Source organism: Aethalodelphis obliquidens, unplaced genomic scaffold (genome assembly GCF_003676395.1).
Source record: "Aethalodelphis obliquidens isolate GAN/ISIS:26980383/991018 unplaced genomic scaffold, ASM367639v1 scaffold10, whole genome shotgun sequence".
Lineage (NCBI taxonomy): Eukaryota > Metazoa > Chordata > Mammalia > Artiodactyla > Delphinidae > Aethalodelphis > Aethalodelphis obliquidens.
In genome coordinates, this window is record NW_020837954.1 from 39,657,983 (window position 1) to 39,681,436 (window position 23,454).

At 39.0% G+C, this 23,454-nt stretch overlaps 1 protein-coding gene across 1 annotated transcript; it reads left to right on the plus strand.

Moving 5' to 3' along the window:
* Positions 1-3,083: 3,083 nt before the first annotated feature.
* Positions 3,084-15,974, plus strand: CCDC196 (coiled-coil domain containing 196). The gene is made up of 10 exons (XM_027111764.1): positions 3,084-3,133; positions 3,238-3,390; positions 4,702-4,798; positions 5,828-5,878; positions 7,812-7,889; positions 8,092-8,175; positions 8,699-8,758; positions 9,128-9,269; positions 15,615-15,685; positions 15,855-15,974. Exons 1-10 carry the CDS (start codon positions 3,084-3,086, stop codon positions 15,972-15,974), a joined length of 906 nt encoding a protein of 301 aa, XP_026967565.1.
* Positions 15,975-23,454: the final 7,480 nt, after the last annotated feature.

Below are 23,454 nucleotides of genomic sequence, written 5' to 3' on the forward strand. Positions count from 1 at the left end.
TAATGTAGTATGTCAATTATCCCCTTTCAAAACTGGGGGGTTTGGGGTTTTTTTGGGGGGGTTTTAAGCTCTTAAAGTCTGTGTACATTATTACAAGGCAAATATTCTTCTTAGAAGTCATATTCCAAGTTGAAGAAAGAGGCATCAGAATGTTAGGAAATTAAAGGTGCTGATTGGCTATAGAAAAGAGCACATCAGAATAGCAAGTGTTCTACTTTCAATCATTCCCAACCAAGGACAGAAGAAGGGAAGGTGAGTTGGGATTCTGCATGTGCATTTAAAGTTTTAAAATTCTAACATAATTCTGCCAACCAAATGTCACAACAAGAAATTTAAAGAGGTCATGCTTCAGTGATCAATGCCATTTTTGTCCTCTATTTGCTACCACCTGCCACGTCTGCAGTCTAAAAAGCCACAACTAATAATTAGTCCACCTTGTTCCTTCTCTTAACTGTGTGGAGTTCGCTCACACTCTTTCAATCCAAACTTTTCATGGAAAATCCTAGGGCAACCAATGTGAATTACATTATGTTTCACCTGATATGGCTATTCTAATGTAATGTCATATTACACTAGCTATCATACAAAAATTACAAGTGACATATATATGCTTTAGAAAAAGTATTTGTAGAGACTGCCTAAAGAGAAGTTTTGCTGTAGAAGATACTTTATATACCCTTAAAGTGTATATAATGTGGGGAGTTCTCTCTTTCCAAAAAAGAATACAAAATTATGAATACCAAATGAGGTCCAGGGCCCTTTGGAAGAGGTCTGTGAAAATGAAGGGCTCTGAAGCTTAAGCTTCATTGGGATAATATAAATCAGCTTTTTTGTATTTGACCTCTTACTTAGGACATTAAACAATACCTAAACCCAAACCATCCAAAAATTCACTAAAATGTAAATACCTGACATGAGCCAAGAACTCCACATATTGTATTTCATCCTTACAACACACCTTTTAATTTACCATTCTCGTTTTTATAAAAGTGGAAACTGGGACTTAGAGAATATAGTTTGCTCACAGTCAGCCCACTTCTCACAGCAAAGCTGAGATTCAAACAAAGATCCCGACAAACTAAATCTTGTGTTATTTTCACTACAATACTCTGCCTTTAAGTTTTCCCAAAAGACAAAAGGTTTAAGTCATTTTGGAGAATGCCCCTAGAAAATCCCTGAAAAGTCTCAGTTAATACTTGAAATTAACATGACAATTCACATTTGAGAACATCATTAAAAATACCCTAGGGACTTCCCTGGTGGTCCAGTGGCTAAGGCTCCATGCTCCCAATGCAGGGGGCCTGGGTTCGATCCCTAGTCGGGGAACTAGATGCCACATGCCGCAACTAAAAGATCCCGCATGCAGCAACTAAAAGATCCCGCATGTCACAACTAAAGATCCTGCGTGCTGCAACGAAGATCCTGAAACTAGGACCCAGTGCAGCCAAATAAATAAATATTTTTTTAAAAAAAATATTGTCCTAAAACTGTGTGTAAAGAGCATAAAAGGGAATCCCCTAGCAGTCCAGTGGTTAGGACTCCATCATGCTTTCACTGCATGGGCCCAAGTTTGATGCCTGGTCAGGGAACTAAGATCCCACAATCCATGCAGCGTGGCCAAAAAAAAAAAAAAGAACATAAAGAAACAAATGTATAACTCTTACAGTTATCTTCTGATCACTAAGTGAATAGTTGAAGATGGGAGATTTTAGGGTCTAGGAGAAACGTGATTCTAATAAGGAGAGGAAAATGGAGGCAAAATCAGAATCTGGAGGTAAGTCTAGAATTACAGCCTCTCAGGAAGGAACTTGGCTATGAAATGACATACTGATGGTATGATCTTTTACAAATTATATCTTCTTGTTTCATGTCTGATATAATTCTACCTTGCCATTGTGATATATCACGTTTTAAAGATAGCAAAGTAGGGGCTTCCCTGGTGGCACAGTGGTTAAGAATCCACCTGCCAACGCAGGGGACACAGGTTTGAGCGCTGGTCTGGGAAGATCCCACATGCTGTGGAGCAACTAAGCCCGTGGGCCATAACTACTGAGCCTGCGTGCCACAACTACTTAAGCCCGCATGCTACAGCCCATGCTCCACAATAAGAGAAGCCACCGCAATAAGGAGCCCGCGTACCGCAACGAAGAGTAGCCCCCACTTGTCGCAAATGGAGAAAGCCCACGAGCAGCAACGAAGACCCAACACAGCCAAAAATAAATAAATAAATAAAATTTTTTTTAAAAGATAGGAAAGTAATGACAATTGGTTCATGTATTATATTACTCAATATTATACCCATACCTGTATTTGTCAGTTTGGCCTCTATTTTTTTTTCTTTTTTTGTTGTACGCGGGCCTCTCCCTATTGTGGCCTCTCCTGTTGCCAAGCACAGGCTCCAGATGCGCAGGCTCAGTGGCCACGGCCCACCGGCCCAGCCACTCCGCGGCATGTGGGATCTTCCCGGACCGGGGCACAAACCCGTGTCCCCTGCATCGGCAGGCGGACTTTCAACCACTGCGCCACCAGGGAAGCCCTGGCCTCTATTTTTTTTAAATTGTATCCTAGAGGTATCCCCTCCTCCTCCTAAGTCTCCCAGAGGCAGATGCTCTGTCTTTACCTTTTCCTTATTCACAGAATCCAGTGCTGTGCCCTACAGATAGTAGGCATTCCATGGAGGTCAATTGCCATGGAAGATGGTGTTGATGAGTAATTTTTGACAAGCCATCATTTTCTAACACAATAGGAATTCCATAATATAGATGTGTTATGATTCTACCCTACTCAGTCAAAAATTTCAGAATAAAACTTTTGGCTTTGGTTAAAGCTAAGGCAAGAACTGCTCAGATGTAGTTAGTATTTTCAGTCAACAAGCTGTCTCTGATGTTGGAGTTATTTAAAAGACCTGTTAAATCTGTGGTCTTAGCGCCATTGTGACCTCAACCTGTAGCTAAAAATCTGTCCAATGAAACAGGAGTTTCAAGAACAGCAGCACAAAAATGATGACTTAAATGAATGGAACAAGAAGGCACATATTTTCAAGAAGACCTTTCTTATTCTTAGAGTAGAAGTTTTCCTTCAAGATGTCAAGTGCTTCAAACTCTCCGGGATCTTACTTATCTTCCAAAACAAGGTGAGTCTTTGACGGAAGATGCCAAGTGGTAACTATCCAGGAACGAAAAGAGGGTCTCTGTTATTAGCCCGGGCTGAAGGCAAATATAGTGTCTCTTCCCACAGAAGTCCAAAAATAGATGACAACTACTTGAAGGAGTTGAGTGAGGACTTAAAACTAAGGAAGCAGGAACTGCTAGAGATGCTAGAACCTCTAGAAGATAAGAACAAGCTGTTATTCCAGAAGTTGATGTCTAACTTGGAGGAAAGACAAAGAAGGTAAGTGTTCCCTTCTCAGGATTTCCTAGAAGGGGAAAGGCAAGAGAACTTTAATCCATAGGATTTAGCAATGATTATTTACATTTTTTAAAAGGTTTAGACCTTCAGCTATAGTAAATTAAAAGAATGTAACCACAAAATCAGGGTGGCAAGGAATCCTTCTTCTTTTAGTAGAATTAAATATAACTCAGTTCATCTCACAGGGCTACAGTTATTACTTTTCTTCCCAAGAAACTGTTAAGAGACTTTACTATCCTCAATCCATCATGGTCACACAGATAGCTCCTCATTCGTGTTTGTGGAATCACTTTAGGATAAATGATTCTGTTCTTCCATTGCCACACAGTGAAATGGTAATCATTTCTGAGCATCAAAGTCCTCTGGATTATGGTCTGGCCTTACTAAATGTACTAGGCAGTTGAGGTCTTAACTCTTTGCTAGGGCACTCACTGTTCTTGGGATCCACCAACTCTCTTTTTCCTTTCTAGTTTCAGAGAATCTCACCTTAATGTGTCTACCTTCATTCTCTACCCTACCATAAACATTTCAGAGAGCTCAGACTTTTGGAGAGCAAAAGCCAGGCAGAAAGTTGTGAGAACAAACGTCAGGCAGAAAGTTGTAGTCAAAGCACCAGCTGTTTACAACCGAGAAACTCAGCCCTCTCAGGGCAAGAGAACACAAAGGCTTGCTTCTTTGCTTATAATTAGAGAGGGAAAAGCACAAAGAAAATAAGCATAAGTTAATTCATACCTTTAAAGAATATCCTCTCTTACAGTCATAGATTGGATATTCGGATTTTATCAGAAACTTCTTGATGGCCTGATTCTCTAGAGGCTACCATAAGGATATAAGTGGGTTCTCCAACTAACTCAAATGTTTTTATGTGGAGAAGTAAAGTAGGGGAGATGAACAGAGATGGGGGTAGGGAATAATTCTGAGATTTATCCTTAAGACAAGAGGTTCTTCAACCTCCTTCTTCACAGAGGCAAAAAAAGTCCCCTTCTACCCCGAAAGTCATATAACAAAACTTTCTTCTGAAGGGGTGGAGAGGAGTCTCACTAGCTGTTGGACACCTAAGTTCTGAGCCTTACAGAGCACAGAATTCGTTATAGAGCACATACCTAAGGCAAACGTCAATTAGGAATGAAATTGTCTTTTCGAGACCTTCTATGTCTAGAAGGACTTCCATAAATCTTGTGATTTCAGCCCCTATCTCCCTCTCATGGTAGAGTAGTTTCTGACTGGTCATGGAATATTAATATTTCTTTTTAGGAAGTATTATGTTTTGTGATATCTCTGTCTTCTTTCTAGTCTGCAGATCATGAGGCAGATCATGGCAGGGAAGGGGAATGGTGAATCCTCAGTCATTGAGCTCATTAAGGAAGCAGAAGAGACGAAGCAGAATCTGGTAAGAGGTTGGTGGGCACTCCAGGGAATGGCCTTCTGAACAGGGCTCTCAATTCCATTGCTGTCAGACAGAGTGCTCATCTCTAGCATTGGTGCTCCAACACTCATAGGTCCTTGATCTAGAAAAGTCCTGGGTGAACCAAAGGGAGTCAGGTGAAATGTTGGGAAGAATAAGAACTAGCTAGCAAAAATTCTATTTTTTTGACTTTTGAAAAACTTTTCATCTAAAGGTTAATGCATACAAGCATATTAACCCCTCACATTTCAGAAGAAATAGAAAATAACCAAAGTTAAAGAAAGGAAAGAGTTTGGTCTGAGAGATTCTTTCAAGATTTAAAGAAATTAACAATATAGGACTTCCCTGGTGGCACAGTGGTTAAGAATCCGCCTGCCAGTGCAGAGGACACGGGTTCAAGCCCTGGTCTGGGAAGATCCCACATGCCGCGAAGCAACTAAGCCCATGCGCCACAGCTACTGAACCTGTGCTCTAGAGCCCCCGAGCCACAACTACTGAAGCCCGTGCACCCAGAGCCTGTGCTCCGCAACAAAGAGAAGCCACCACAATGAGAAGCCCGCGCACCGCAATGAAGCGTAGCCCCTGCTCTCAGCAACTAGAGAAAGCTTTTGTGCAGCAACAAAGAACCAACACAGCCAAAAATAAATAAATAAAAATATAAATAAATTTATTTTAAAAAATTAACAACATAAAGGATCTTAAAAATTAGTGGTCTAAGACCCAAAGAAACTGCCATATGATCAGAACATCTTACGTGTTTCAAGTGTGAGAAACTCATTACTATATTGATATACCACAATTACCATAATTAAAGTTACTATTCCAAATTGTTATTATTTTTTATCATCATCATCAATCTTATCTCTCATGTTCCTGGGTTTGGGGTTAGGCCCATTTATTGCCTTCCTCTGTGGTTTACTATGCCCCTACCCCTTAGTCCCCCTATTAGCAATTTCTTCCAACTTTAATGACTAGACAAACACATATTTCTATTTGCTTTTTCCTCTCCACCAGGAAAGGAAAAACAAGATGCTTCGGAAGGAAATGGAGATGCTATGGAACAAGGTATGTGTGCCTCTAAGGATCTCTTGAAAGTATCTGTCTTACAAACCAGAATGCAAAGAAGCTTCCCTTTTTTCTGGTCTACATCCTCATTTTTTCATGTCTCTGTTTCCACCCATGCCTCATTCCAATTCATTCTCTGATCTTATTTAAAACAATCAAGTAATGTCACTCTCCTTAGGAAAACCCTTTACAGCCATTCCAGGTATAGTCTGGCTCTTGCCTACCTTTCTAGTCTCCTCTCATAGAAGTCCTCCCCTCCCACACTGGTCTCCACATGCCAAGACCTTTCCTTTCTAAAGACTTTTGCTTTTGCTTTATCCCTGGGCTTTGTAATGCTATTTTCTTATAGTTGGCTCATTCTCATCCTTCAGGTCTCTGCTTAAATGTCACCTCCTCAGGGAAGCCCTCCTTATTCACTCCACCTGAAAAAGGACATCACCCCCCACACACACCCTTCCTATTATACAATTCTGTTCATGTCTTCCATAGCACTTTTTATAATATAAGATCACTATTTTTTAAATTTTATTGTGTTATTATTATTTTATTTGTTTCTTATCTCCCTGCCCTGTTCTGGAATACATGCTTCTCCAGTATCTTGATTGCTTTGTTCATCTTGGAATCCCTAGCATGTAGCACAATGCTTGACCCATAGTAGACAATCAATAAATGTAAGTTGAATGAATGAATACCTGATTCTAATTCCCCTTTGTCTTTGCAATAATCACAGCATTGTTTAATACAAAAATATTTTGCTGGGAAACCAAGCAGGGGTAGAAATTCCTTTGTGGACTAAGGCTTTGGGATCCAAGTGTTTTTTCACAAATTATGAGACCTGAATAGCAGATTGTCTTGTGATATAAACAGGTGTGAGTGTGATCGCTGACTGCTTTTTCCATCTCACCTTTCCACAGATAATTAGGATACTATCAAGCACTGCATCTTGTACTGAGATCTGCTCCTAGTTCTTAGTGGCAGCTACAAATCAATTCTATGAGTTGTGAGAAGTTTTAGTTTCTGAGTTCTTGAGTCTTAGTGATAGGAAATATGCCAGCATCATTCCTCTATCAAAATCCAGTTTCTCCAGAGCTCCCAAAAGACTTTGTATAAGGGATGTCCATATAGCTGAGCTTGTGATTGACTTTCCCTCCCCATACTTTTAGACAATGAGAAATAGAGAGACAAGATCGTATGCCTAGTGGTTAAGAAGACAGACTTCAGAGTCCAAGAGATCTGGTTCAGATTCCAGCTCTGTACTTTCCTAACTGAGTCACCCTAAACAAATGACTTAACCTCTCTAAGACTCAGTTTTCTTATCTATAAAATGGAAATAAAAATAGTCCTGTGAGGATTAAATGAGAACATTTGTAATGTAGTAGAGTAAATAAGTAATGTAGTAAGTAGCTTACAGTAGTGATTGACATATAATAATATATATATATAGTTTTTATTATATTTTATATTTTTATTATATATATATATTATATTTTTATTTTATATATATATTATATATATTTTATTATATATTTTATTTATATTTATATAAATATATATATATTATATTTATATATATATAAAAATATATATTATATATATAATATATTTATTATATATTTTATTTTATTATATTTTATATATATTTATTATATATTTATTATATATATTTATTATATATTTATTATATATATTTATTATATTTATTATTTATAATTTATTATTTATATTATTTATAATAGTTTTTATTATTATAAGTTTCACTCAAAAGACCAGATGGAAGGGCTCATTCCATTCTGAACCTCCTTTGGTAGTACACTTTTCATATCAGGCCCTGAGAGTTTTCTGACTGGCAGGAACCAAAAGCCTTGACATTGGCTTTCCACTTCCCTCATGAAGTCCCAGTAATTTAAAGCTTTGCCAAAATGTCTCTCTACAGACATTCAGCACAGAAGAACTCAGTGATCAACAAAAAGCACTGCAGATAAAGAACAAAGCAGACTTACAGGACAGAAAGGCAAGTGGACTGCATGGTGCTCAGAATTTCAAAGTTGTTGATGCCACACAGATGGCAACAGCCCGTTGAGAATCAGGACTGATTAGGGTAGACAGATAGGAAGGATCTGGGCCTTAAGGGTATATTGGATTTACTGTCTGCTAAGACATTGCATTTCTTTCCTGGGACCTCCTTTTCCTTTAGCTCTCTTCTTTCTTCCCAGGCTCCCCAAACCCCCTCATCATCTAGGAAGACCAAGAATGAACTGGAGACATTGTATGCAGAGAAAGTGAAGGAAATAAGGAAGGTAGTATGATCTTTCTGAAAGTAGTGGCTTTTAGAGCTGATAGATTAGAAATCTTTAATGTAGCAATAATCTGCCTAAGTGTGCTCCTGAACTGATACAAAATTTTATAGGAGATCTGGTTCCCTTGGGGTATTACATCTGAGTCAGTGACACGGCAAGTTTCTGGTAAATCATGATAGCTAGAGCAAAGTGGGAAAATCTGTACCAATAATGACAACTTTGAAATAGCTATGTGATGTCAAAACACTTGTTAATTTGTTTTTGAACATTTATTTAGAGATATTATGCTTGTATCTAATCTTCCTGCAGCCAACTCATTGATAGAAAACATCCTGTTCTTTTAGCTTTTAGCTTTTGGAGAGTGGGATGTACAGGTGATGCCAATTAAGAGGACTGCAGTTGAAACCAATATATTAGTGAATCTATGACACCATAATTTTGCTATAAAGTCTTTGCAGCATATTGAGAAAACTGATTTCTGATCTCAATTTACTTTGTCACCAGAGGCTCTTTCTTCCACCAGGAAAAGCAACAGAGGAAAATGGAATGGGTCAGGTATCAGGAACAAGCTAACTTCATTCAGGTACTAAGTCTTCCAAGGCTGGACACAGGGTACAATTTCATTCATGCAATATAGAGGCTTTTAGTTTCCTAATGGTAAACCTGATCCTCTCATCTGGATTACCAATTGTCATGCTAAAAGAAATGTTTTGTGGGAAGATGGCTGAAGAGACCTATCTCCAGCTTCACCTTGAGTATAGCACTTTTTCCCTATGATCTTGATTTTGTCCTATTTGAAATGGGGGGAAAAATCACACATAATTTCTGCCCACTTTTAAAGACTGAGCATGATAGGTTCATTTTTAAACTTCTGAGTTAAAAGGATTCAGGTAATAGTGGATTTAGAGAAGTCAATACTATATGAGTAGTTTTGAAAAATGTTCTCTTATAGAATGACTTTAATGGCCAAGTGATCGAGCTGAGAATTGAAGCCTTGAAGAACTACCAGAAGCACAATGATCTTAAGTTATCACTGTACATACAGCAGAATTTTGAGCCAAAGCAAGCATTTTTTAATCTTCCTGGGTCCCGAGGTAGGTAGAGTATCATAGGTACACAATTTGAGGTTTGTTTGGTTTTACATTGGAGATCCCATTACCTGTAAAGTGATAACACAATACCTGGCACACAGTAAGTTAGTTAGCGGTGTTATAAAAAATGTTTTCACTATCATCATCATTATTATTACACTGAAACTCTTATATCAAGGTAAGGATTCCTCTAGAGGAAATAAAATTTTCCTTTGTAAAGACTGAGTAATATATTGTGTGCTTAGCATATGTAGTTGATACATAGTTGACACTTGATAAAATATTAGTTTTCTCCTCACCTCGTCCCCTTTCTTAGGAATTAGAGTAGTTTGATCTCACAAATCTTATTGGAATAGACTCTGCTACTTCAGAATAGAAGGCCAAAGAGACATCCAACAATGGTTGTGAGTTTCACCAATCCAGATATTCCTCTGGGAGTTTCACCATTTCCCCACCCCAAAGAATTTATGGCATCATTAGAGGAAATCATATAGCTTATCACAAAAAAATAAAGGAATGGTTTTCTTAGGGACAGGAAGAAAGGGCTCTTAAATTTTCATGGATCTATGAATCTGAACGCTGTAATTTAAAAAAGAGACATGCAATAAGAGATCATGGCTAAGGGATGCCAATGTTTTATCAGTATTAATATGTATGTCTCTAATTTCTTCTCAATCATATTCCATAAGGTCTTGAATAACTTATAAAATCACACACAGCATGAAGATCAAATAAACAGATGACTAAATCAAGGCAAAGGGAAAATAAGTTGAAGCCAGGTAAATACATAAAAATGTGTAGTGAAATTACCATACAGTTGGTACAGGTAGGCTTCAGTCTTGGTTATGAATTTCCCCGAAAAAGAAACATGAATTTATGGTGTCCACAAAATAAAAATAAACCAAGTTCTCAGAAGAAACACAGCTTTTACTGGTACTGAAATGAGAGAGAAATTTCTCTTCCAGGTCCTCATCAGGGGAACAAGACACTCTATGTGTGTCATAGTAGCTAATGTCCTCAAAAATATTTCTAAAATAAATTCAGAATCTAAATTTCCTAGGCTGTTTCTTATCTGTTCCTTGGCACAATCTGATAAGAAATTATTGATGTGAACTTTTTTTTTTTTTTTTTTTTTGGCGGTACGCGGGCCTCTCACTGTTGTGGCCTCTCCCGTTGCGGAGCACAGGCTCCGGACGTGCAGGCTCACGGGCCCAGCCACTCTGCGGCATGTGGGATCTTCCCGGACCAGGGCATGAACCCGTGTCCTCTGCATCAGCAGGCGGACTTTCAACCACTGCGCTACCAGGGAAGCCCCTGATGTGAACTTTTTTAAAAGCGATGGATCAGCTCAAGATGATTTGGTCCAGGTCCATAGCACTCTGTTGGTCTGACTTGATCCATATTTAAAATTTAGAAAATCTGGATGATTGGAGGAACTACCTATCCTTCAGCCAGTGTTCCATTCATGTCTCTCTTTTAACTGTTGTCCTGATAAGATTGGAAAGCAGAAAGCTTGAGGTTTTCTTCTCCAATAAGAACCTGGAATACAACCAGAAGCAGTATAAAGTCATTAAGATGCAAATTAAAAAGATAGAGGAGGGGAGGGTTATGAGGGTGAGAGATCCACGTCTTATTTCATTTAAAATTAGTTGAAAGTCATCTCAAGGGATCCATAGAGTAAGGAGCCAAAAATCTTTTCACTCTGGATTCAAATCAAACCACGAAAATAAATAGTGAAAGATTCCCTTCAGCGTGATCACCGCGGAAGATATTTTTTCCCTTGCTTGTGGAACACTGAATCTCTGAACTCTGAACTAGAACAGCCCACAGAGCAACATCCTCTTTTCTCTTCTCTCCTCTAATGCTTCTGGAGTATTAAGCGATAGGACTCTAAACTGTTCAGTTACCACAAGTGCACGTAGCCACAGGCATGCGTGACCCATTGCTTGTGTGTTATTGACTGCACATGCATTGAGCACTGATTGTAGACCAGTTTCATTTTCTAATACACACATATACAAAATCTCTGAGTTTGTCTGAGCCCAAGTGGATATGAAATTTAAGTCTTAGATTTTGGTTTTATTGACCTATTTATAACCTAGTGTTTAATTATTGAAAAGAAAACAAAAGAAATATTAGTTTTCTTCGTAGAGGGATTTTTAAAGTAGTTATATTAAGATATTATTACCAACAGTAATATGTGTTGTAAACGAAAAACAGATGTAGTTTTCTATAATAGAAAGTAAACATAATAAGTATACTGAGAACAAAATTTTAGTATTCTAACACAGTGCTGAACCCTAAGACCTGTTTTATCTTTATTAGGAAGTGAGATCAGCAAGATGTAGAGAGTTTTAAAGAAAACCAGCACCAAACTGAAACTCTTCTCCTTGATGCCATCAAGGTGTCAAGTTTGAAAGAATCAAAAAAGGAATAATTTTCTCACTGTGATTTATAGTATTTAATGCTGTGTTCCAGCACCTCCTAAATTTATTGCAGTTGCCTCCTAAAATCATCTCACCATCAAATTTTGGGAAATAGCAATTTACTGGGAAAAGCACTGGATTTAGAGTCAGATATATGAGTTGCAGGCCTTACTCTGAGGCTAACCATTTAGATGTCCTGGACCAGTCATTTTGTTTCAGTGTTTTTCTTTATCTAAAGCAACCATAACATATTATAGAGCATGTTGAAAACATGATTTTGTGTAACCCTCACAATGACTCTGTGGGGTAGGTGTTATAGAACAAGAAACTAGTTCAGAGAAGCCAGGCTTCTGACTGCATATCCAAAGTTCACCTCCTAAAATATGCTATAAAGTGACAGTGTTCCAGTATGTGATTTCTTATGACTCTTCCACAACTAAAGGCTATGATTTGAATTCAAGCTTATCACTTGTTTAATGTATAATCCTCCCAATAAAGAATCATACCCCCAACATTAATTTGTTCAGTAACAAAAGAAATACTACTTCCAAAAGGGGTTGACAGATTTGTAATTCTTCATTTATCCCAGTAGGTGGCACCAATCACATCCAGGCCTTTAGTCCATAAACAGTGGTAATTCAGGAACCTGCAGGGAGCCATCAGTCTTCTATTGCCCTTAGGACAAAATGTGCTACATTTATGTATCAAATGAAAAAAATAAAAGATCTCTTGGTGTTTTCTGCCATGCTTTGTGACACTGAGGTGTATTACTGGCAGCCTTGATTATCCCGTATTAAATTCAGCATTCTGCTGCAAAATCTGTACCTATTATTCCACTCCGTGAACTACAGTGTCCTCCATTCCAAAAACAGCCACTGTCCCGCCCTCCACAATCCCTAATACTGTTTGTTTTTTTTCTACCACAGATAAATCAGGCGATCAGGACAAGGAATTAAAAAATCAGGCAATTGCGCAAGGTGGGGACCTTTTGAAGTTTAAGTACTTAGTGGTGTTCCTGGATAATGTTCCTTTTCCTCTAGTTTCAAAAGAATTGAATTTCACAGATCTGTCTTAAAGGATTGAACGTAATTTTGGACACACCTTCCAGCCAATCGGGTACAGGCCCTTCTGCTATAGGCATTTCCAAGTAGAGGGAGGGTTATCGCACTGCTCCTCGCCAAGAATTCCTCCTCCCACATCGTTTGTCCTGTGTGTTGGTTGGCTGCATTGCAGTGGTGTGATCTGTTTGGTTGGCAAAATATAATCCTGGGGCTTCCCTGGTGGCGCAGTGGTTGAGAGTCCGCCTGCCGATGCAGGGGACACGGGTTCGTGCCCCGGTCCGGGAAGATCCCACGTGCCGCGGAGCGGCTGGGCCCGTGAGCCAGGGCCGCTGAGCCTGCGCGTCCGGAGCCTGTGCCCTGCAACGGGAGAGGCCACAATAGTGAGAGGCCCGCGTACCGCCAAAAAAAAACCCCAAAAACATATATATATATATATATATATATATATATATATATATATATATATAATCCTGTGTTAATACTGACTTTGTAACACTTCAAGCAATCTCTACGTGCAAATTCCCTTGAGGCCCAGGTTGTATGTATCATTAGCCAGGTCAGTCTCATCGGTTTAGCATACTTCATCACCTAGTCTTACAGAAGAGAAAAATATTTTACATCCACGGTGAAGTCTTTCCAGAGACGGGTCACATTTGAAGGGATTTACTTCCAGACCAGTATAAAATTACAGTTTGACCCAGAGTGTACGGCAGCCCTACCCAGAATTCTGTAGAGTCAAGAGAGCAGTTCTTGGCCTTTGGCAGTCACCTATCTTAGAGCGCACAGGCACGAAGCGATCTTTAAATTCAGCTGTTTCCCATCACATCTGCGGGTATTTAAAGAAGAGGTTTATCTTCCATAATAATAGAACTGGTGATAAGACACTTGATTCTGACAGCCTTGCTCTTCTCTCCTCCCCTATCCCACCCCCAAACGCCCACCCCAACTCTTAGCATTTCCTTGAGCTCTTTTAAGAAGCTGAAGGTTGCATGTGAATATTTTGCTACACTTATAAATTCAGATGAAAGCCCAGTGCAGTGGGAAATGAATACTCTTGAGACCTTATTTATTCTATAACTCCCTCTGTTCTGAAAGCAAGTCATTCTCCCCAGCTTCAACCTTTACTTCACTTTAGTATTACTCCTCCCGATGGCTGAATACACTCCAGCAGGTGCTGCTGAAAGGAAAATAGTAGTGTTAAGCTAAAATTCTGAAAGGCAGGGGCGGAAACCCACAGCTGGCTCCAATGTGAGTCCTTGATAAATAACATTGCCCTCAAATACAGGCTTTTTCAAGCCTTGCAGCAACTTGAACCTTTTGAATGTCAGTCTTCGGTTCATGGTATTAGTAGGTCATGAAGTTAACTTTTTTTATTTTTATTTCTTTATTTTCAGTTGCATTGGGTCTTCATTGCTGCGCGCAGACTTTCTCCAGTTGCAGGGAGTGGGGGCTACACTTCATTGCGGTGCACGGGCTTCTCATTGTGGTGGCTTCTCTTGTTGTGGAGCACAGGCTCTAGGTGTGCAGGCTTCAGTAGTTGTGGCACGCGGGCTCAGTGGTTGTGGCACACGGGCATAGTTGCTCCACGGCATGTGGGATCTTCCCAGACCAGGGATCGAACCCATGTCCCCTGAATTGGCAGGTGGATTCTTAACCACTATGCCACCAGGGAAGTCCGAAGTTAATTTCTAAACTAGCTCATTCTTTCACTTCCTATAAAACTCCACAGAAGTCCAGGGGAGAACAAAAGTCTTCTTTCCTAAATATAAATTTTGAAGGTTGAAAAAGAAGTAAACTGTACCTGTATTGATATTATGATTATTTCAGTGAGTGACAATATATTCTAAACTTTTTTGCGTCACACAATCAGGAGAGCAGAAGGTTGTCTAGGATTAGGTTGTCATACTTAGCTAATAGAAAGAAGATCCCCAGTTAAGTTTGAATTGCAGATAAACAATAAATGTTGAGTTTAAATATGTCCCAACTATTGCATGGGACATACATATACTAAAAATTATTTGGTGTTTATTGAAATTCAAATTTAACTGGGTGTCCTATATTTTAGTCTGGCAGCCCTCACCTAGGACTGACTCACCACAAAGCCTATTTAACACCCTACAATTCTCTCTCTTTCCCTTTTTATTCTCTCCCTTTCTCTCTCAGTCTGTGCCTCTCTCTCTGCCTCCTCTTTCTCATCCCCACCCCCACCTTCATCTTTTGTTTGTTCTCCGCTGTCCACAGTTAGCCATTTTTGTGGAATGTGTGTCTGGGTTACCAGAGGGTGTGCAGATATGTGCGTGATTTATCATCTCATTTCTTCATTTAAAAGTTGTATTGGAAGCACACTTTGTAGGCTCTCAAATAAAATTGTTTTTACTTGATGTAATCTTCAAACGATTTTTTTGTCCTGTGGGATATGAGCTCTCAACAGAAAAAAAAGGTTTGCCAGGGCTTCCCTGGTGGCGCAGTGGTTGAGAGTCCGCCTGCCGATGCAGGGGACATGGGTTCGTGCCCCGGCCCGGGAAGATCCCACATGCCATGGAGCGGCTGGGCCCGTGAGCCATGGCCGCTGAGCCTGCGTGTCCGGAGCCTATGCTCTGCAACGGGAGAGGCCACAACAGTGAGAGGCCCACGTACCCACCCCCCACCAAAAAAAGAAGGTTTGCCACTTCAACTTTAAAAACATTGTTTGATGAAGTTATTTTCTAAAACAACAATTAGAAAATCCACATCAATGCTAATACCAGAGTCAGTCCTACAATGATATGGTACTATGACGAATGCTAATAGCCTTGCAACTCAAAATAAAACTAGGTTTTTTACTCAAAGAAAGCTCTCGTTTTCCTAATTTTCCCCATCAGGTACCATGGACACTGCAACTATGAGCAGAGCAACTACTGGCAAAAGTGAATCTAATGTGAAAATTACTTTGGTTTTCGAAATCATTTCAAAGGCTTGAATAGATAGTGGGTGTAGAATTTTGGAATGCATTTGTTAATATTTTTAGTATTCTAATTTAATATTTTTAGAGGATTTGCAAAATGAGTGCCAGGACACTTGGTGCTTTAGCTGTCATTTTTTTCTGTTTTTTCCTGTCTTAGAGAATTCTGGGCGCAAAGACCTACACAGAACAACAAGGAGCTAAAGGAAGTCAGTTTGATGAAGGAAGAGGGAGGCTCTTTTTTCTGAGGTCAAGGCCAGATGAAGCGCTGAAGGATTAGAAAGCTTTCACTCCCTTTGCTTTGGACAGATTTAAAGACTAGGTACAGCCATTTGTGTTAATTAAAATCTCTCAAACCTTCGTTTTAGTGCTATTTCCACTCTCTCTCCCCTCCACAATGGGTGGAAATGCTAGTTAGATGCTTGGCCTTAAGCATGTCAGGAATTTAGTCATTTAGGGATTGTAAACAGCCTCTGATTATTTTGATAGCTTTTGATTTTTGAAATGACTAGATTCAAACCACACTGTATGTTGTTAACAAGTCCATAAAAATCTGTTCTCTCCACCTCTGAAGTGTTTAGTTCTGGGCAGATCCTCCACTAGCAAATGAGCAAAAGTAGTTACAAAATAAGGAAATAATACTCCATAGACTCCTCTACTCTTTCACCCACCACACCCATCTGCACTGTTGATACTGCCTCCTAGTTATCTATTCCATGAATATCTTCTGCCTTCCCAGTGCCACTGTTTTAGTTCAGGCTCTCTTTCCTGCCTGGATTACCACACCCTCTTTTAACTAGTTTCCCTGATTCCAGCCCCTCTAATCCATCTTCCACAGCACCACTGAAACTATCTTTTCGAAAGGAGAAATGAGATCATGTCACGTCCCTACTGATTTCCCCTTGACTTCAGTATAAAGTCCAAACTCTTTCACAAAACACATAAAGATCTGCCTCCTGCCTACATCCCCAATCTCATCTTTCACTGTAACCTCCTTCGCTCATACATCTACAGTGAGCTGCACAGATCTAGTTGCAGTTCCCCTGATTCACCATGAGTTCTGTTATATCCATGCCTTTGCACAAAGCTGTTCCTCTGTCTGAAAGATTCTTCTCCTCTTGTCTGCTTGACTGTTGCCTATTTGACCTAAGGGCCAAGTTTGGTGCCCTTCTACTATCCCAGTAATTCTCAATCCTAGTTGTGTATAAGAATATCCTTGGGAGCTTTTAAAAACACCAATTCACTAAGCCTCTCTCCAGATCATGTAAATTATGATCTCTGAGGGACTTCTCTGGTGGCGCAGTGGTTAAGAATCCACCTGCCAATGCAGGGGACACAGGTTCGATCCCTTGTCCGGGAAGATCCCACATGCCATGGAGCAACTAAGCTCATGCACCACAACTACTGAGCCTGCACTCTAGGGCCTGCAAGCCACAACTACTGAAGCCCGCGTGCTGCAACTACTGAAGTCCACGTGCCTAGAGCCTGTGCTCTGCAACAAGAGAAGCCACCGCAATGAGAAGTCCACCCGCGCACTGCAGCGAAGAGTAGCCCCAGCTCACCGCAACCATAGAAAGCCCGCTTGCAGCAATGGAGACCCAACGCAGCCAAAAATAAATAAAATTTTTTAAAAAAATTATGATCTCTGAGAGAGAGGGTAAAAACACCTGTATTTTTTAAAAAGTTCCCCAGGAAATTCTTATGTGAAGCCAGGTTTCAGAATCATTGTTCAGGCTACCTTATGTCTACCATAGCACTTAGCGAACTATCTTGCAATTGTTTATTTACCCAGCTATTGATCTCCCTTACCAAACTGTGAGCTCTTTGAGACCCAGGACTGTGTCTTCTTCATCTTTTCATTTTGATCACCTAACACAGTACCTGGGATTTAATAGAGCCTCAGGTATGGCATAAGGCCACAGAAAGTTAATTCCAAAGTCCCAGGTCTATTGACACCCTGTCTTGTGTCAGTATGATACCACTGGATCATACTGTAGTCCCTGAGATCTTCAGATCTTTTCTTTAATTAAGTTGTCATCAATTTCCTATCTCATGTCAATATGAGGAAAGTTGATTTGTTACAAAATACTTCATTACCTGTAGGAATCCCTTGTATGGTGTAATGAGTAAAGTAAGCCAACTAAGTAAAAATCTTCCATCTCCCAAGGTCAATTTACATTTTTAAAGGTTGCTTTAAAGGCGGATTTTTTAAAATGTACTTTCAGACTGGAAAACTTTACATGAAATCATAGAATTTGGGCATTAGATGGGACTTTAAACAAGTATAAATCTCCATCACTTTACAGAAGAGGACACTGAAGTTCAGATATGTTGAAAGGGTGTCCAAAGTCCCACATGTTACTGCCCCACGGTAACAGTTAAGCTAATTACCAGAGCCTGGTATTATTACTGCCAATTCATATTCCGATTTAACTCATATCTTTCCTCTCTTGACCACAAAAATAACAGGCTCTGCAGTCCTGAGACAATTAGTTTCATGTTCTACCAACTGAGTTAGCTGAGTGTATAGTCCACATTCTGTTTCAAGAAAGCCACATCTGTTCTCATCTAGGCCCTCTGTGCTTTAGCAGTCCTGAAAGATTTTCCAAGTCAATTGGATTAGACAGAGCAATGAGAACAAAAATCAGGAAAATAAAATCTGATTGTACCACTGACTATCTGGAATACATCATTTAATCACAAGGCCTTTGATTCCCCTTTTAAAAATTGGATTAAAAGAACACCATTCAAATGTTTTAAAATCATGGTTTTTGTTTGTTTGTTTTTACCATTGAAATGTGTTTAGATGAGTATCTGACCTTTTTTCCCATTTGTTTTTGTTAACCAAAGCATGAAATAAACAATTCACTTGCTAGCAGAGATGTATAACTTCTTAAAAAGTGAATCATTTGCCATCTCTAAAGTACTGAAATTGTATGTTCATTATTATTAGGCTTATCACCTTTCCCTCAAATGTTCCAAATCTTTCAATTTCTTCAAAGCACAAAACTGAAATATTATAGCCTTTTTTTCTACTGTCTTTAAGACTTCACATTGGATTCCGACTTTCACCTATATGGCAGTGCAAAGTTATCTGTTAGATTGGCTGGCTATGCCTGGGTGTCTGCATTTTGATAAGTCCAGAATATGGATCTCAGCTTTGTGGGTACAAATTTATTCGGTCAACTTACCCAACAGATCAGAGACTCATTCAAGATACCCAAACTCCCAAGAGAATCACTGATGAATCCAATATTAGTTTAAATTACAGGGAGGGCTGTTCCTTCCAATATGGTTGGAATATGTCTATATTTAGGACATTCCCATCTCAGAATCAAATTATTAGCAAAACTGAATTAGTAATCAGAAAATATTTATGGCAGTGAAACATTACAATTTTATTTATACTCATAATATTCCAGTTATGTTTCTCTCAGAATAAAATCACTGATACTCTTGACTGTACTTGGGAGATACTTTTCAATTTTAAATTCAACTGAGGAAAACTCTATCCCATCAGTAAAACATTTAATAACCATAATCTTGGGTAGTACTATTTTTGTGGCTTATCTCATTTATTTTACCTTGACATTCTAGCTATTCAAAGAATATTTGCTAACATTTCACCCCCAAAAGTTGCTGTTTTGCAATGACCACAAAGTGATTTGTAATGTTTGTCATACTTCTTTCCTAAATGAAATACGGCCAACAACAACAGTCTGCTATTTTCATCTTTAATCTAGAATTGCAGTCATCAAAGGGGACAAGGGACAGTATGCAACATTTCGCTTTACTCTTTTAGATCCAGGCAGAAAAATCCAGCTTTAATATTGTTTACGTGAACTCTGGCCAGGTTAGCTGGTGTCTCCTTTTATAGGCAGAGGCTTCTGCAAGCTGTTACATGGCAAGGCAAATTTCTAACAGCCCCTCTGGTACCTTGGGAGTAGCCTGCACTGCTAGCAATTCAAAGTCCCTATTGCCTTATATGTTCTGTATTTAGTCATCAAATATTAGGAAATGGGAAGGAAACAAGGTTCTGTGTCGGAAAGGGATTCACGCTCTGCACCCAATCAATCCCACAGCAGGTGATACACAGATAAATATGAAATGTAATTATTACATGGTAAAATGAGATTTTTCAGCACAACTGAAAAATCCATCATCTCTGCTTCCTTCACCAATTCATTTATGCTTTTTAACATTTCAAACTTCTACTGCAGGTTCATTTTAAGCTAAACTACCGTATAAACATTCCTATCGACCATACTTCCTCCAATTATTAGTCAACCTGGGAGAAAATGAGGTTACTTAGGTTAACAAAATAATTTTTTGTTGCTTTTATAGAGACAAAACTATTTTTCTAGGGTAGTTGGGCTTTGATTATATGGAAACCAATTAATAATAATAATTTTTGATTTTTTTTAAAAAGCTCACTTAAACTTAATCCATGTCAGTGGTTAAGTTTTGGACTATTTTTTCTTTGTTTTATTAAAAATATTTATTTATTTATTTATTTGGTTTGTTGCACTGGGTCTTAGTTGCGGCAGGAGGGCTTCTTAGTTGCGGCTCATGGGTTCCTTAGCTGTGGCACGTGGGCTCCTTAGTTGTGGCATGTGAACTCTTAGTTGTGGCATGCATGTAGGAGCTAACTCCCAGACAAGGGATCGAAGCTGGCCCCCCTGCACTGGGAGCACGGAGTCTTAACCACTGTGCCACCAAGGAAGTCCCAGGGACTATTTTTTCTTTACTTGTGTATACTGTATCCTAAAAACTGACGACCTTGTAAATAGACCCCTTTTAAGAAATTAAATAGTTTCTGGACACTTAATGTTACTTTTCCATTTAACAAATCTCATTCTCCTTTCCCTTATCCAATAATTCCTTCCTCTTCTAGCAAATACCGTCCTCCTCGTCTTCTGTCTACACTTTCTTTGAATTAAGGAGGGAGAAAAACCAGTGCTTTCTTTAGAAACAAAACTTTTTTGTTTCTGGTTTCCTTCTTTTATCAGGTAAGCAGCCATATAAATAAGTGGTGACCTTGTACATTTGTAAATTGTCAGGACACACAGGGAAGAGCTTCTCTAGCTTCTGAATATTAACATGAAACAATGTGGGTCGTATCAAATGTATAAATTAAAGCCCTCAGAAAAGATTAAAATCTATAGTAATGGTAGAGAGAGATAGGAGATTTTGTGTGTGTGTGTGTGTGTGGGGGGGTGTTATGCATTTATTTTCCCAACTGTTATGCTACTTCAGATGCCTTAATGGAAGTATCCAGCTTTTCAACTTTTTATCACCAGAAACAATTTTAAGTCTCAGTTGACATTTCAGTTTAAACCCTTTCTGACTAACTACTAATCTATCAAGGCACTAGCCTTACATATGGTACCCAGATGCATCCTCCCTTGATCTTTGTCTATTTGGTAGGGGTTCATCTGATCCTGATCCTCTGGGTGAACACATGACTGAGGCCAACCAATTAGAAAATGCTATTGCCTTTGCCTTAGTGCTTTGGGATGGAGACATGACCTAAATTTGTGGTTTTCAAGATTTTGGTCTCAGGACATCTTTACACTCTTAAAAATTATTGAGGACTCCAAAGAGCTTTTGTTTAAGTAGGTTATACCTATTGGTATTTACTATATTAAAATTTTTAAAATATGAGAATATACAAACACACATTCCATTAGCTATCAGAGTGATGACATCACTACACATCACGTAGCCTCTGGAAAATTCTACTGTATCTAATGAGAAAATGAGAGGGAAAAGGCACATAATGGCTTAGTATCACTATGAAAATACTTTTGACTTTGTAGACCCTCTGAAAAGATCTTGGAGTCTCCCGGTATCCCTAGATGGACTCGAAAACTACTCATCTAAATTATAGCTTATAGAAGCCAATACATGTCTGAACTTCCTAGCTGCATGAGCCAATGAATTCCTTTAGGCTTAAACTAGCATCAGTCACTTGCAACCAAAAACAGCCTCATTCATCTGGATTTCCAGTTGGGGACCTCAGAGGAAGAGAGTAAGTGTGAGGAAAAATACAAAGGACTGTGGCATAAAATTATTCAAGCAGCAATCTGGGCAGCAGAATATAATATCAAAAGCCCAAGGAAGGAAAAGTTCAATTAATTTTAATAAACATGGCAGACATCGGAAAACATTGTCCTAGTTGTTCCCAAATAAGTGTCATCAAACTCCATGAGAAATTGATGTGGCTCAGCTCCACTTTACTAAAAGATAACAAGGGCATCAGAACTAAAACCAAAATGTCAATTTCATTAGTAGGACTGACTAAATTTATCTTATTAGACTTTGGAAATTTCTAATTTTGAAAACTACTTCTGGGGGAAAGCATTAGGCTATTTAGGTCAAAAATTTAAAATTTCCCCAGTATTCTCTATTCTATAGAGCTGTATTTTCTCTAAAAATGTGTCTAATTTCTAAATCTCAGCTTTTTATTTCTTTTGAAAAATTATTTATTTATTTTTGGCTGCATTGGGTCTTCGTTGCTGCGCACAGGCTTTCTCTAGTTACATTGAGCGGGGGCTGCTCTTTGATGTGACGTGCAGGCTTCTCGTTGCAGTGGCTTCTCTTGTTGTGGAGCATGGGCTCTAGGCCTGTGGGCTTCAGTAGTTATGGCTCACAGGCTCTAGAGCGCAGGCTTAGTAGTCATGGCGCAGGGGCTTAGTTGCTCCGCGGCATGTGGGATCTTCCCAGACCAGGAATCGAACCAGTGTCCCCAGCATTGGCAGGTAGATTCTTAACCACTGTGCCACCAGGGAAGTCCCTAAATCTAGCTTTTAGAGAAACTTCTGAACATTCTTTTCTAATAGGCTGAGTTTGTAATTTATATGTTTACACAGTAATGTAATCTATTACCACCTGTACTGGGTTGAATAATGTCCCCTCAAATTTCACATCCACATAGAACCTTGGAATTTGGAAATAGGGTCTTTGGAGATGTGATTAGTTAAGATGAGGTCATAGTGGATTAATATGGGCCCTAAATCCAATGACTGGTATAATTATAAGAAGGGCAAGTAAAAATACACACAGGGAAGAAGGCCATGTGAAGACAAAGGCAAAGACTGAGTGATGCAACTGTAAGTCAAGGAACACCAAGGATGGCAGGCAACCACTGGAAGCTAGAAAGAGGCAAGGGAAGAATTCTTCTCAAGAGACTTTAGAGTGAGCATGGCTTTGCTGACGCATTGATTTTAGATTTCTGGCCTCCAGAACCATGAGAGAATAAATTTCTGTTGTTTTAAGTCACTGAGTTTGTTGTACTTAGTTATGGCAGCCCTAGGAACTAATACCTTGCCTGATTCAGTCAGTCAAAAGTTCATCTTAACTCTATCACCCTTCCTTTGGGGAAAATACTATGTTAAAATCAACCAGAGCTTCACCTTACATCCAGTTTTTAAAAAATTGTGCTAACTACACCAAACAAAATTTACCATTTTAATCATTTTAAAGTGTACAATTCAGTGGCATTAAGCATATTCAAAATGTTGCTTGCACCCATTTGTAATCCACTCAGTTGTGGCTATTAGCCACTCGGGAAAGAGGCAAGAGTAGAATAAGCCTTAGTGGAAGAATAATGCATTACCAAATTTGTTCTTGCTTACATCTAGTGCTAATGAGGAGCGTCTAACCCCAGAAAGGCCAGTAAACTTTTGCCTTATTTATATTGAAAGTGTGATTAACCACAGGAAAACTAAAGTACTAGGAGGACTAAATGTAAATATACC

Excerpts from the sequence above, each read along its gene's own strand:
- CCDC196 (XM_027111764.1), top strand. The coding sequence starts at position 3,084 with ATGTCAAGTGCTTCAAACTCTCCGGGATCTTACTTATCTTCCAAAACA. Across the intron at positions 4,799-5,827 it reads AAGAGACGAAGCAGAATCTG|GAAAGGAAAAACAAGATGCT; the intron begins GTAAGAGGTTGG and ends CCTCTCCACCAG. Across the intron at positions 9,270-15,614 it reads TAATCTTCCTGGGTCCCGAG|GTACCATGGACACTGCAACT; the intron begins GTAGGTAGAGTA and ends TTTCCCCATCAG.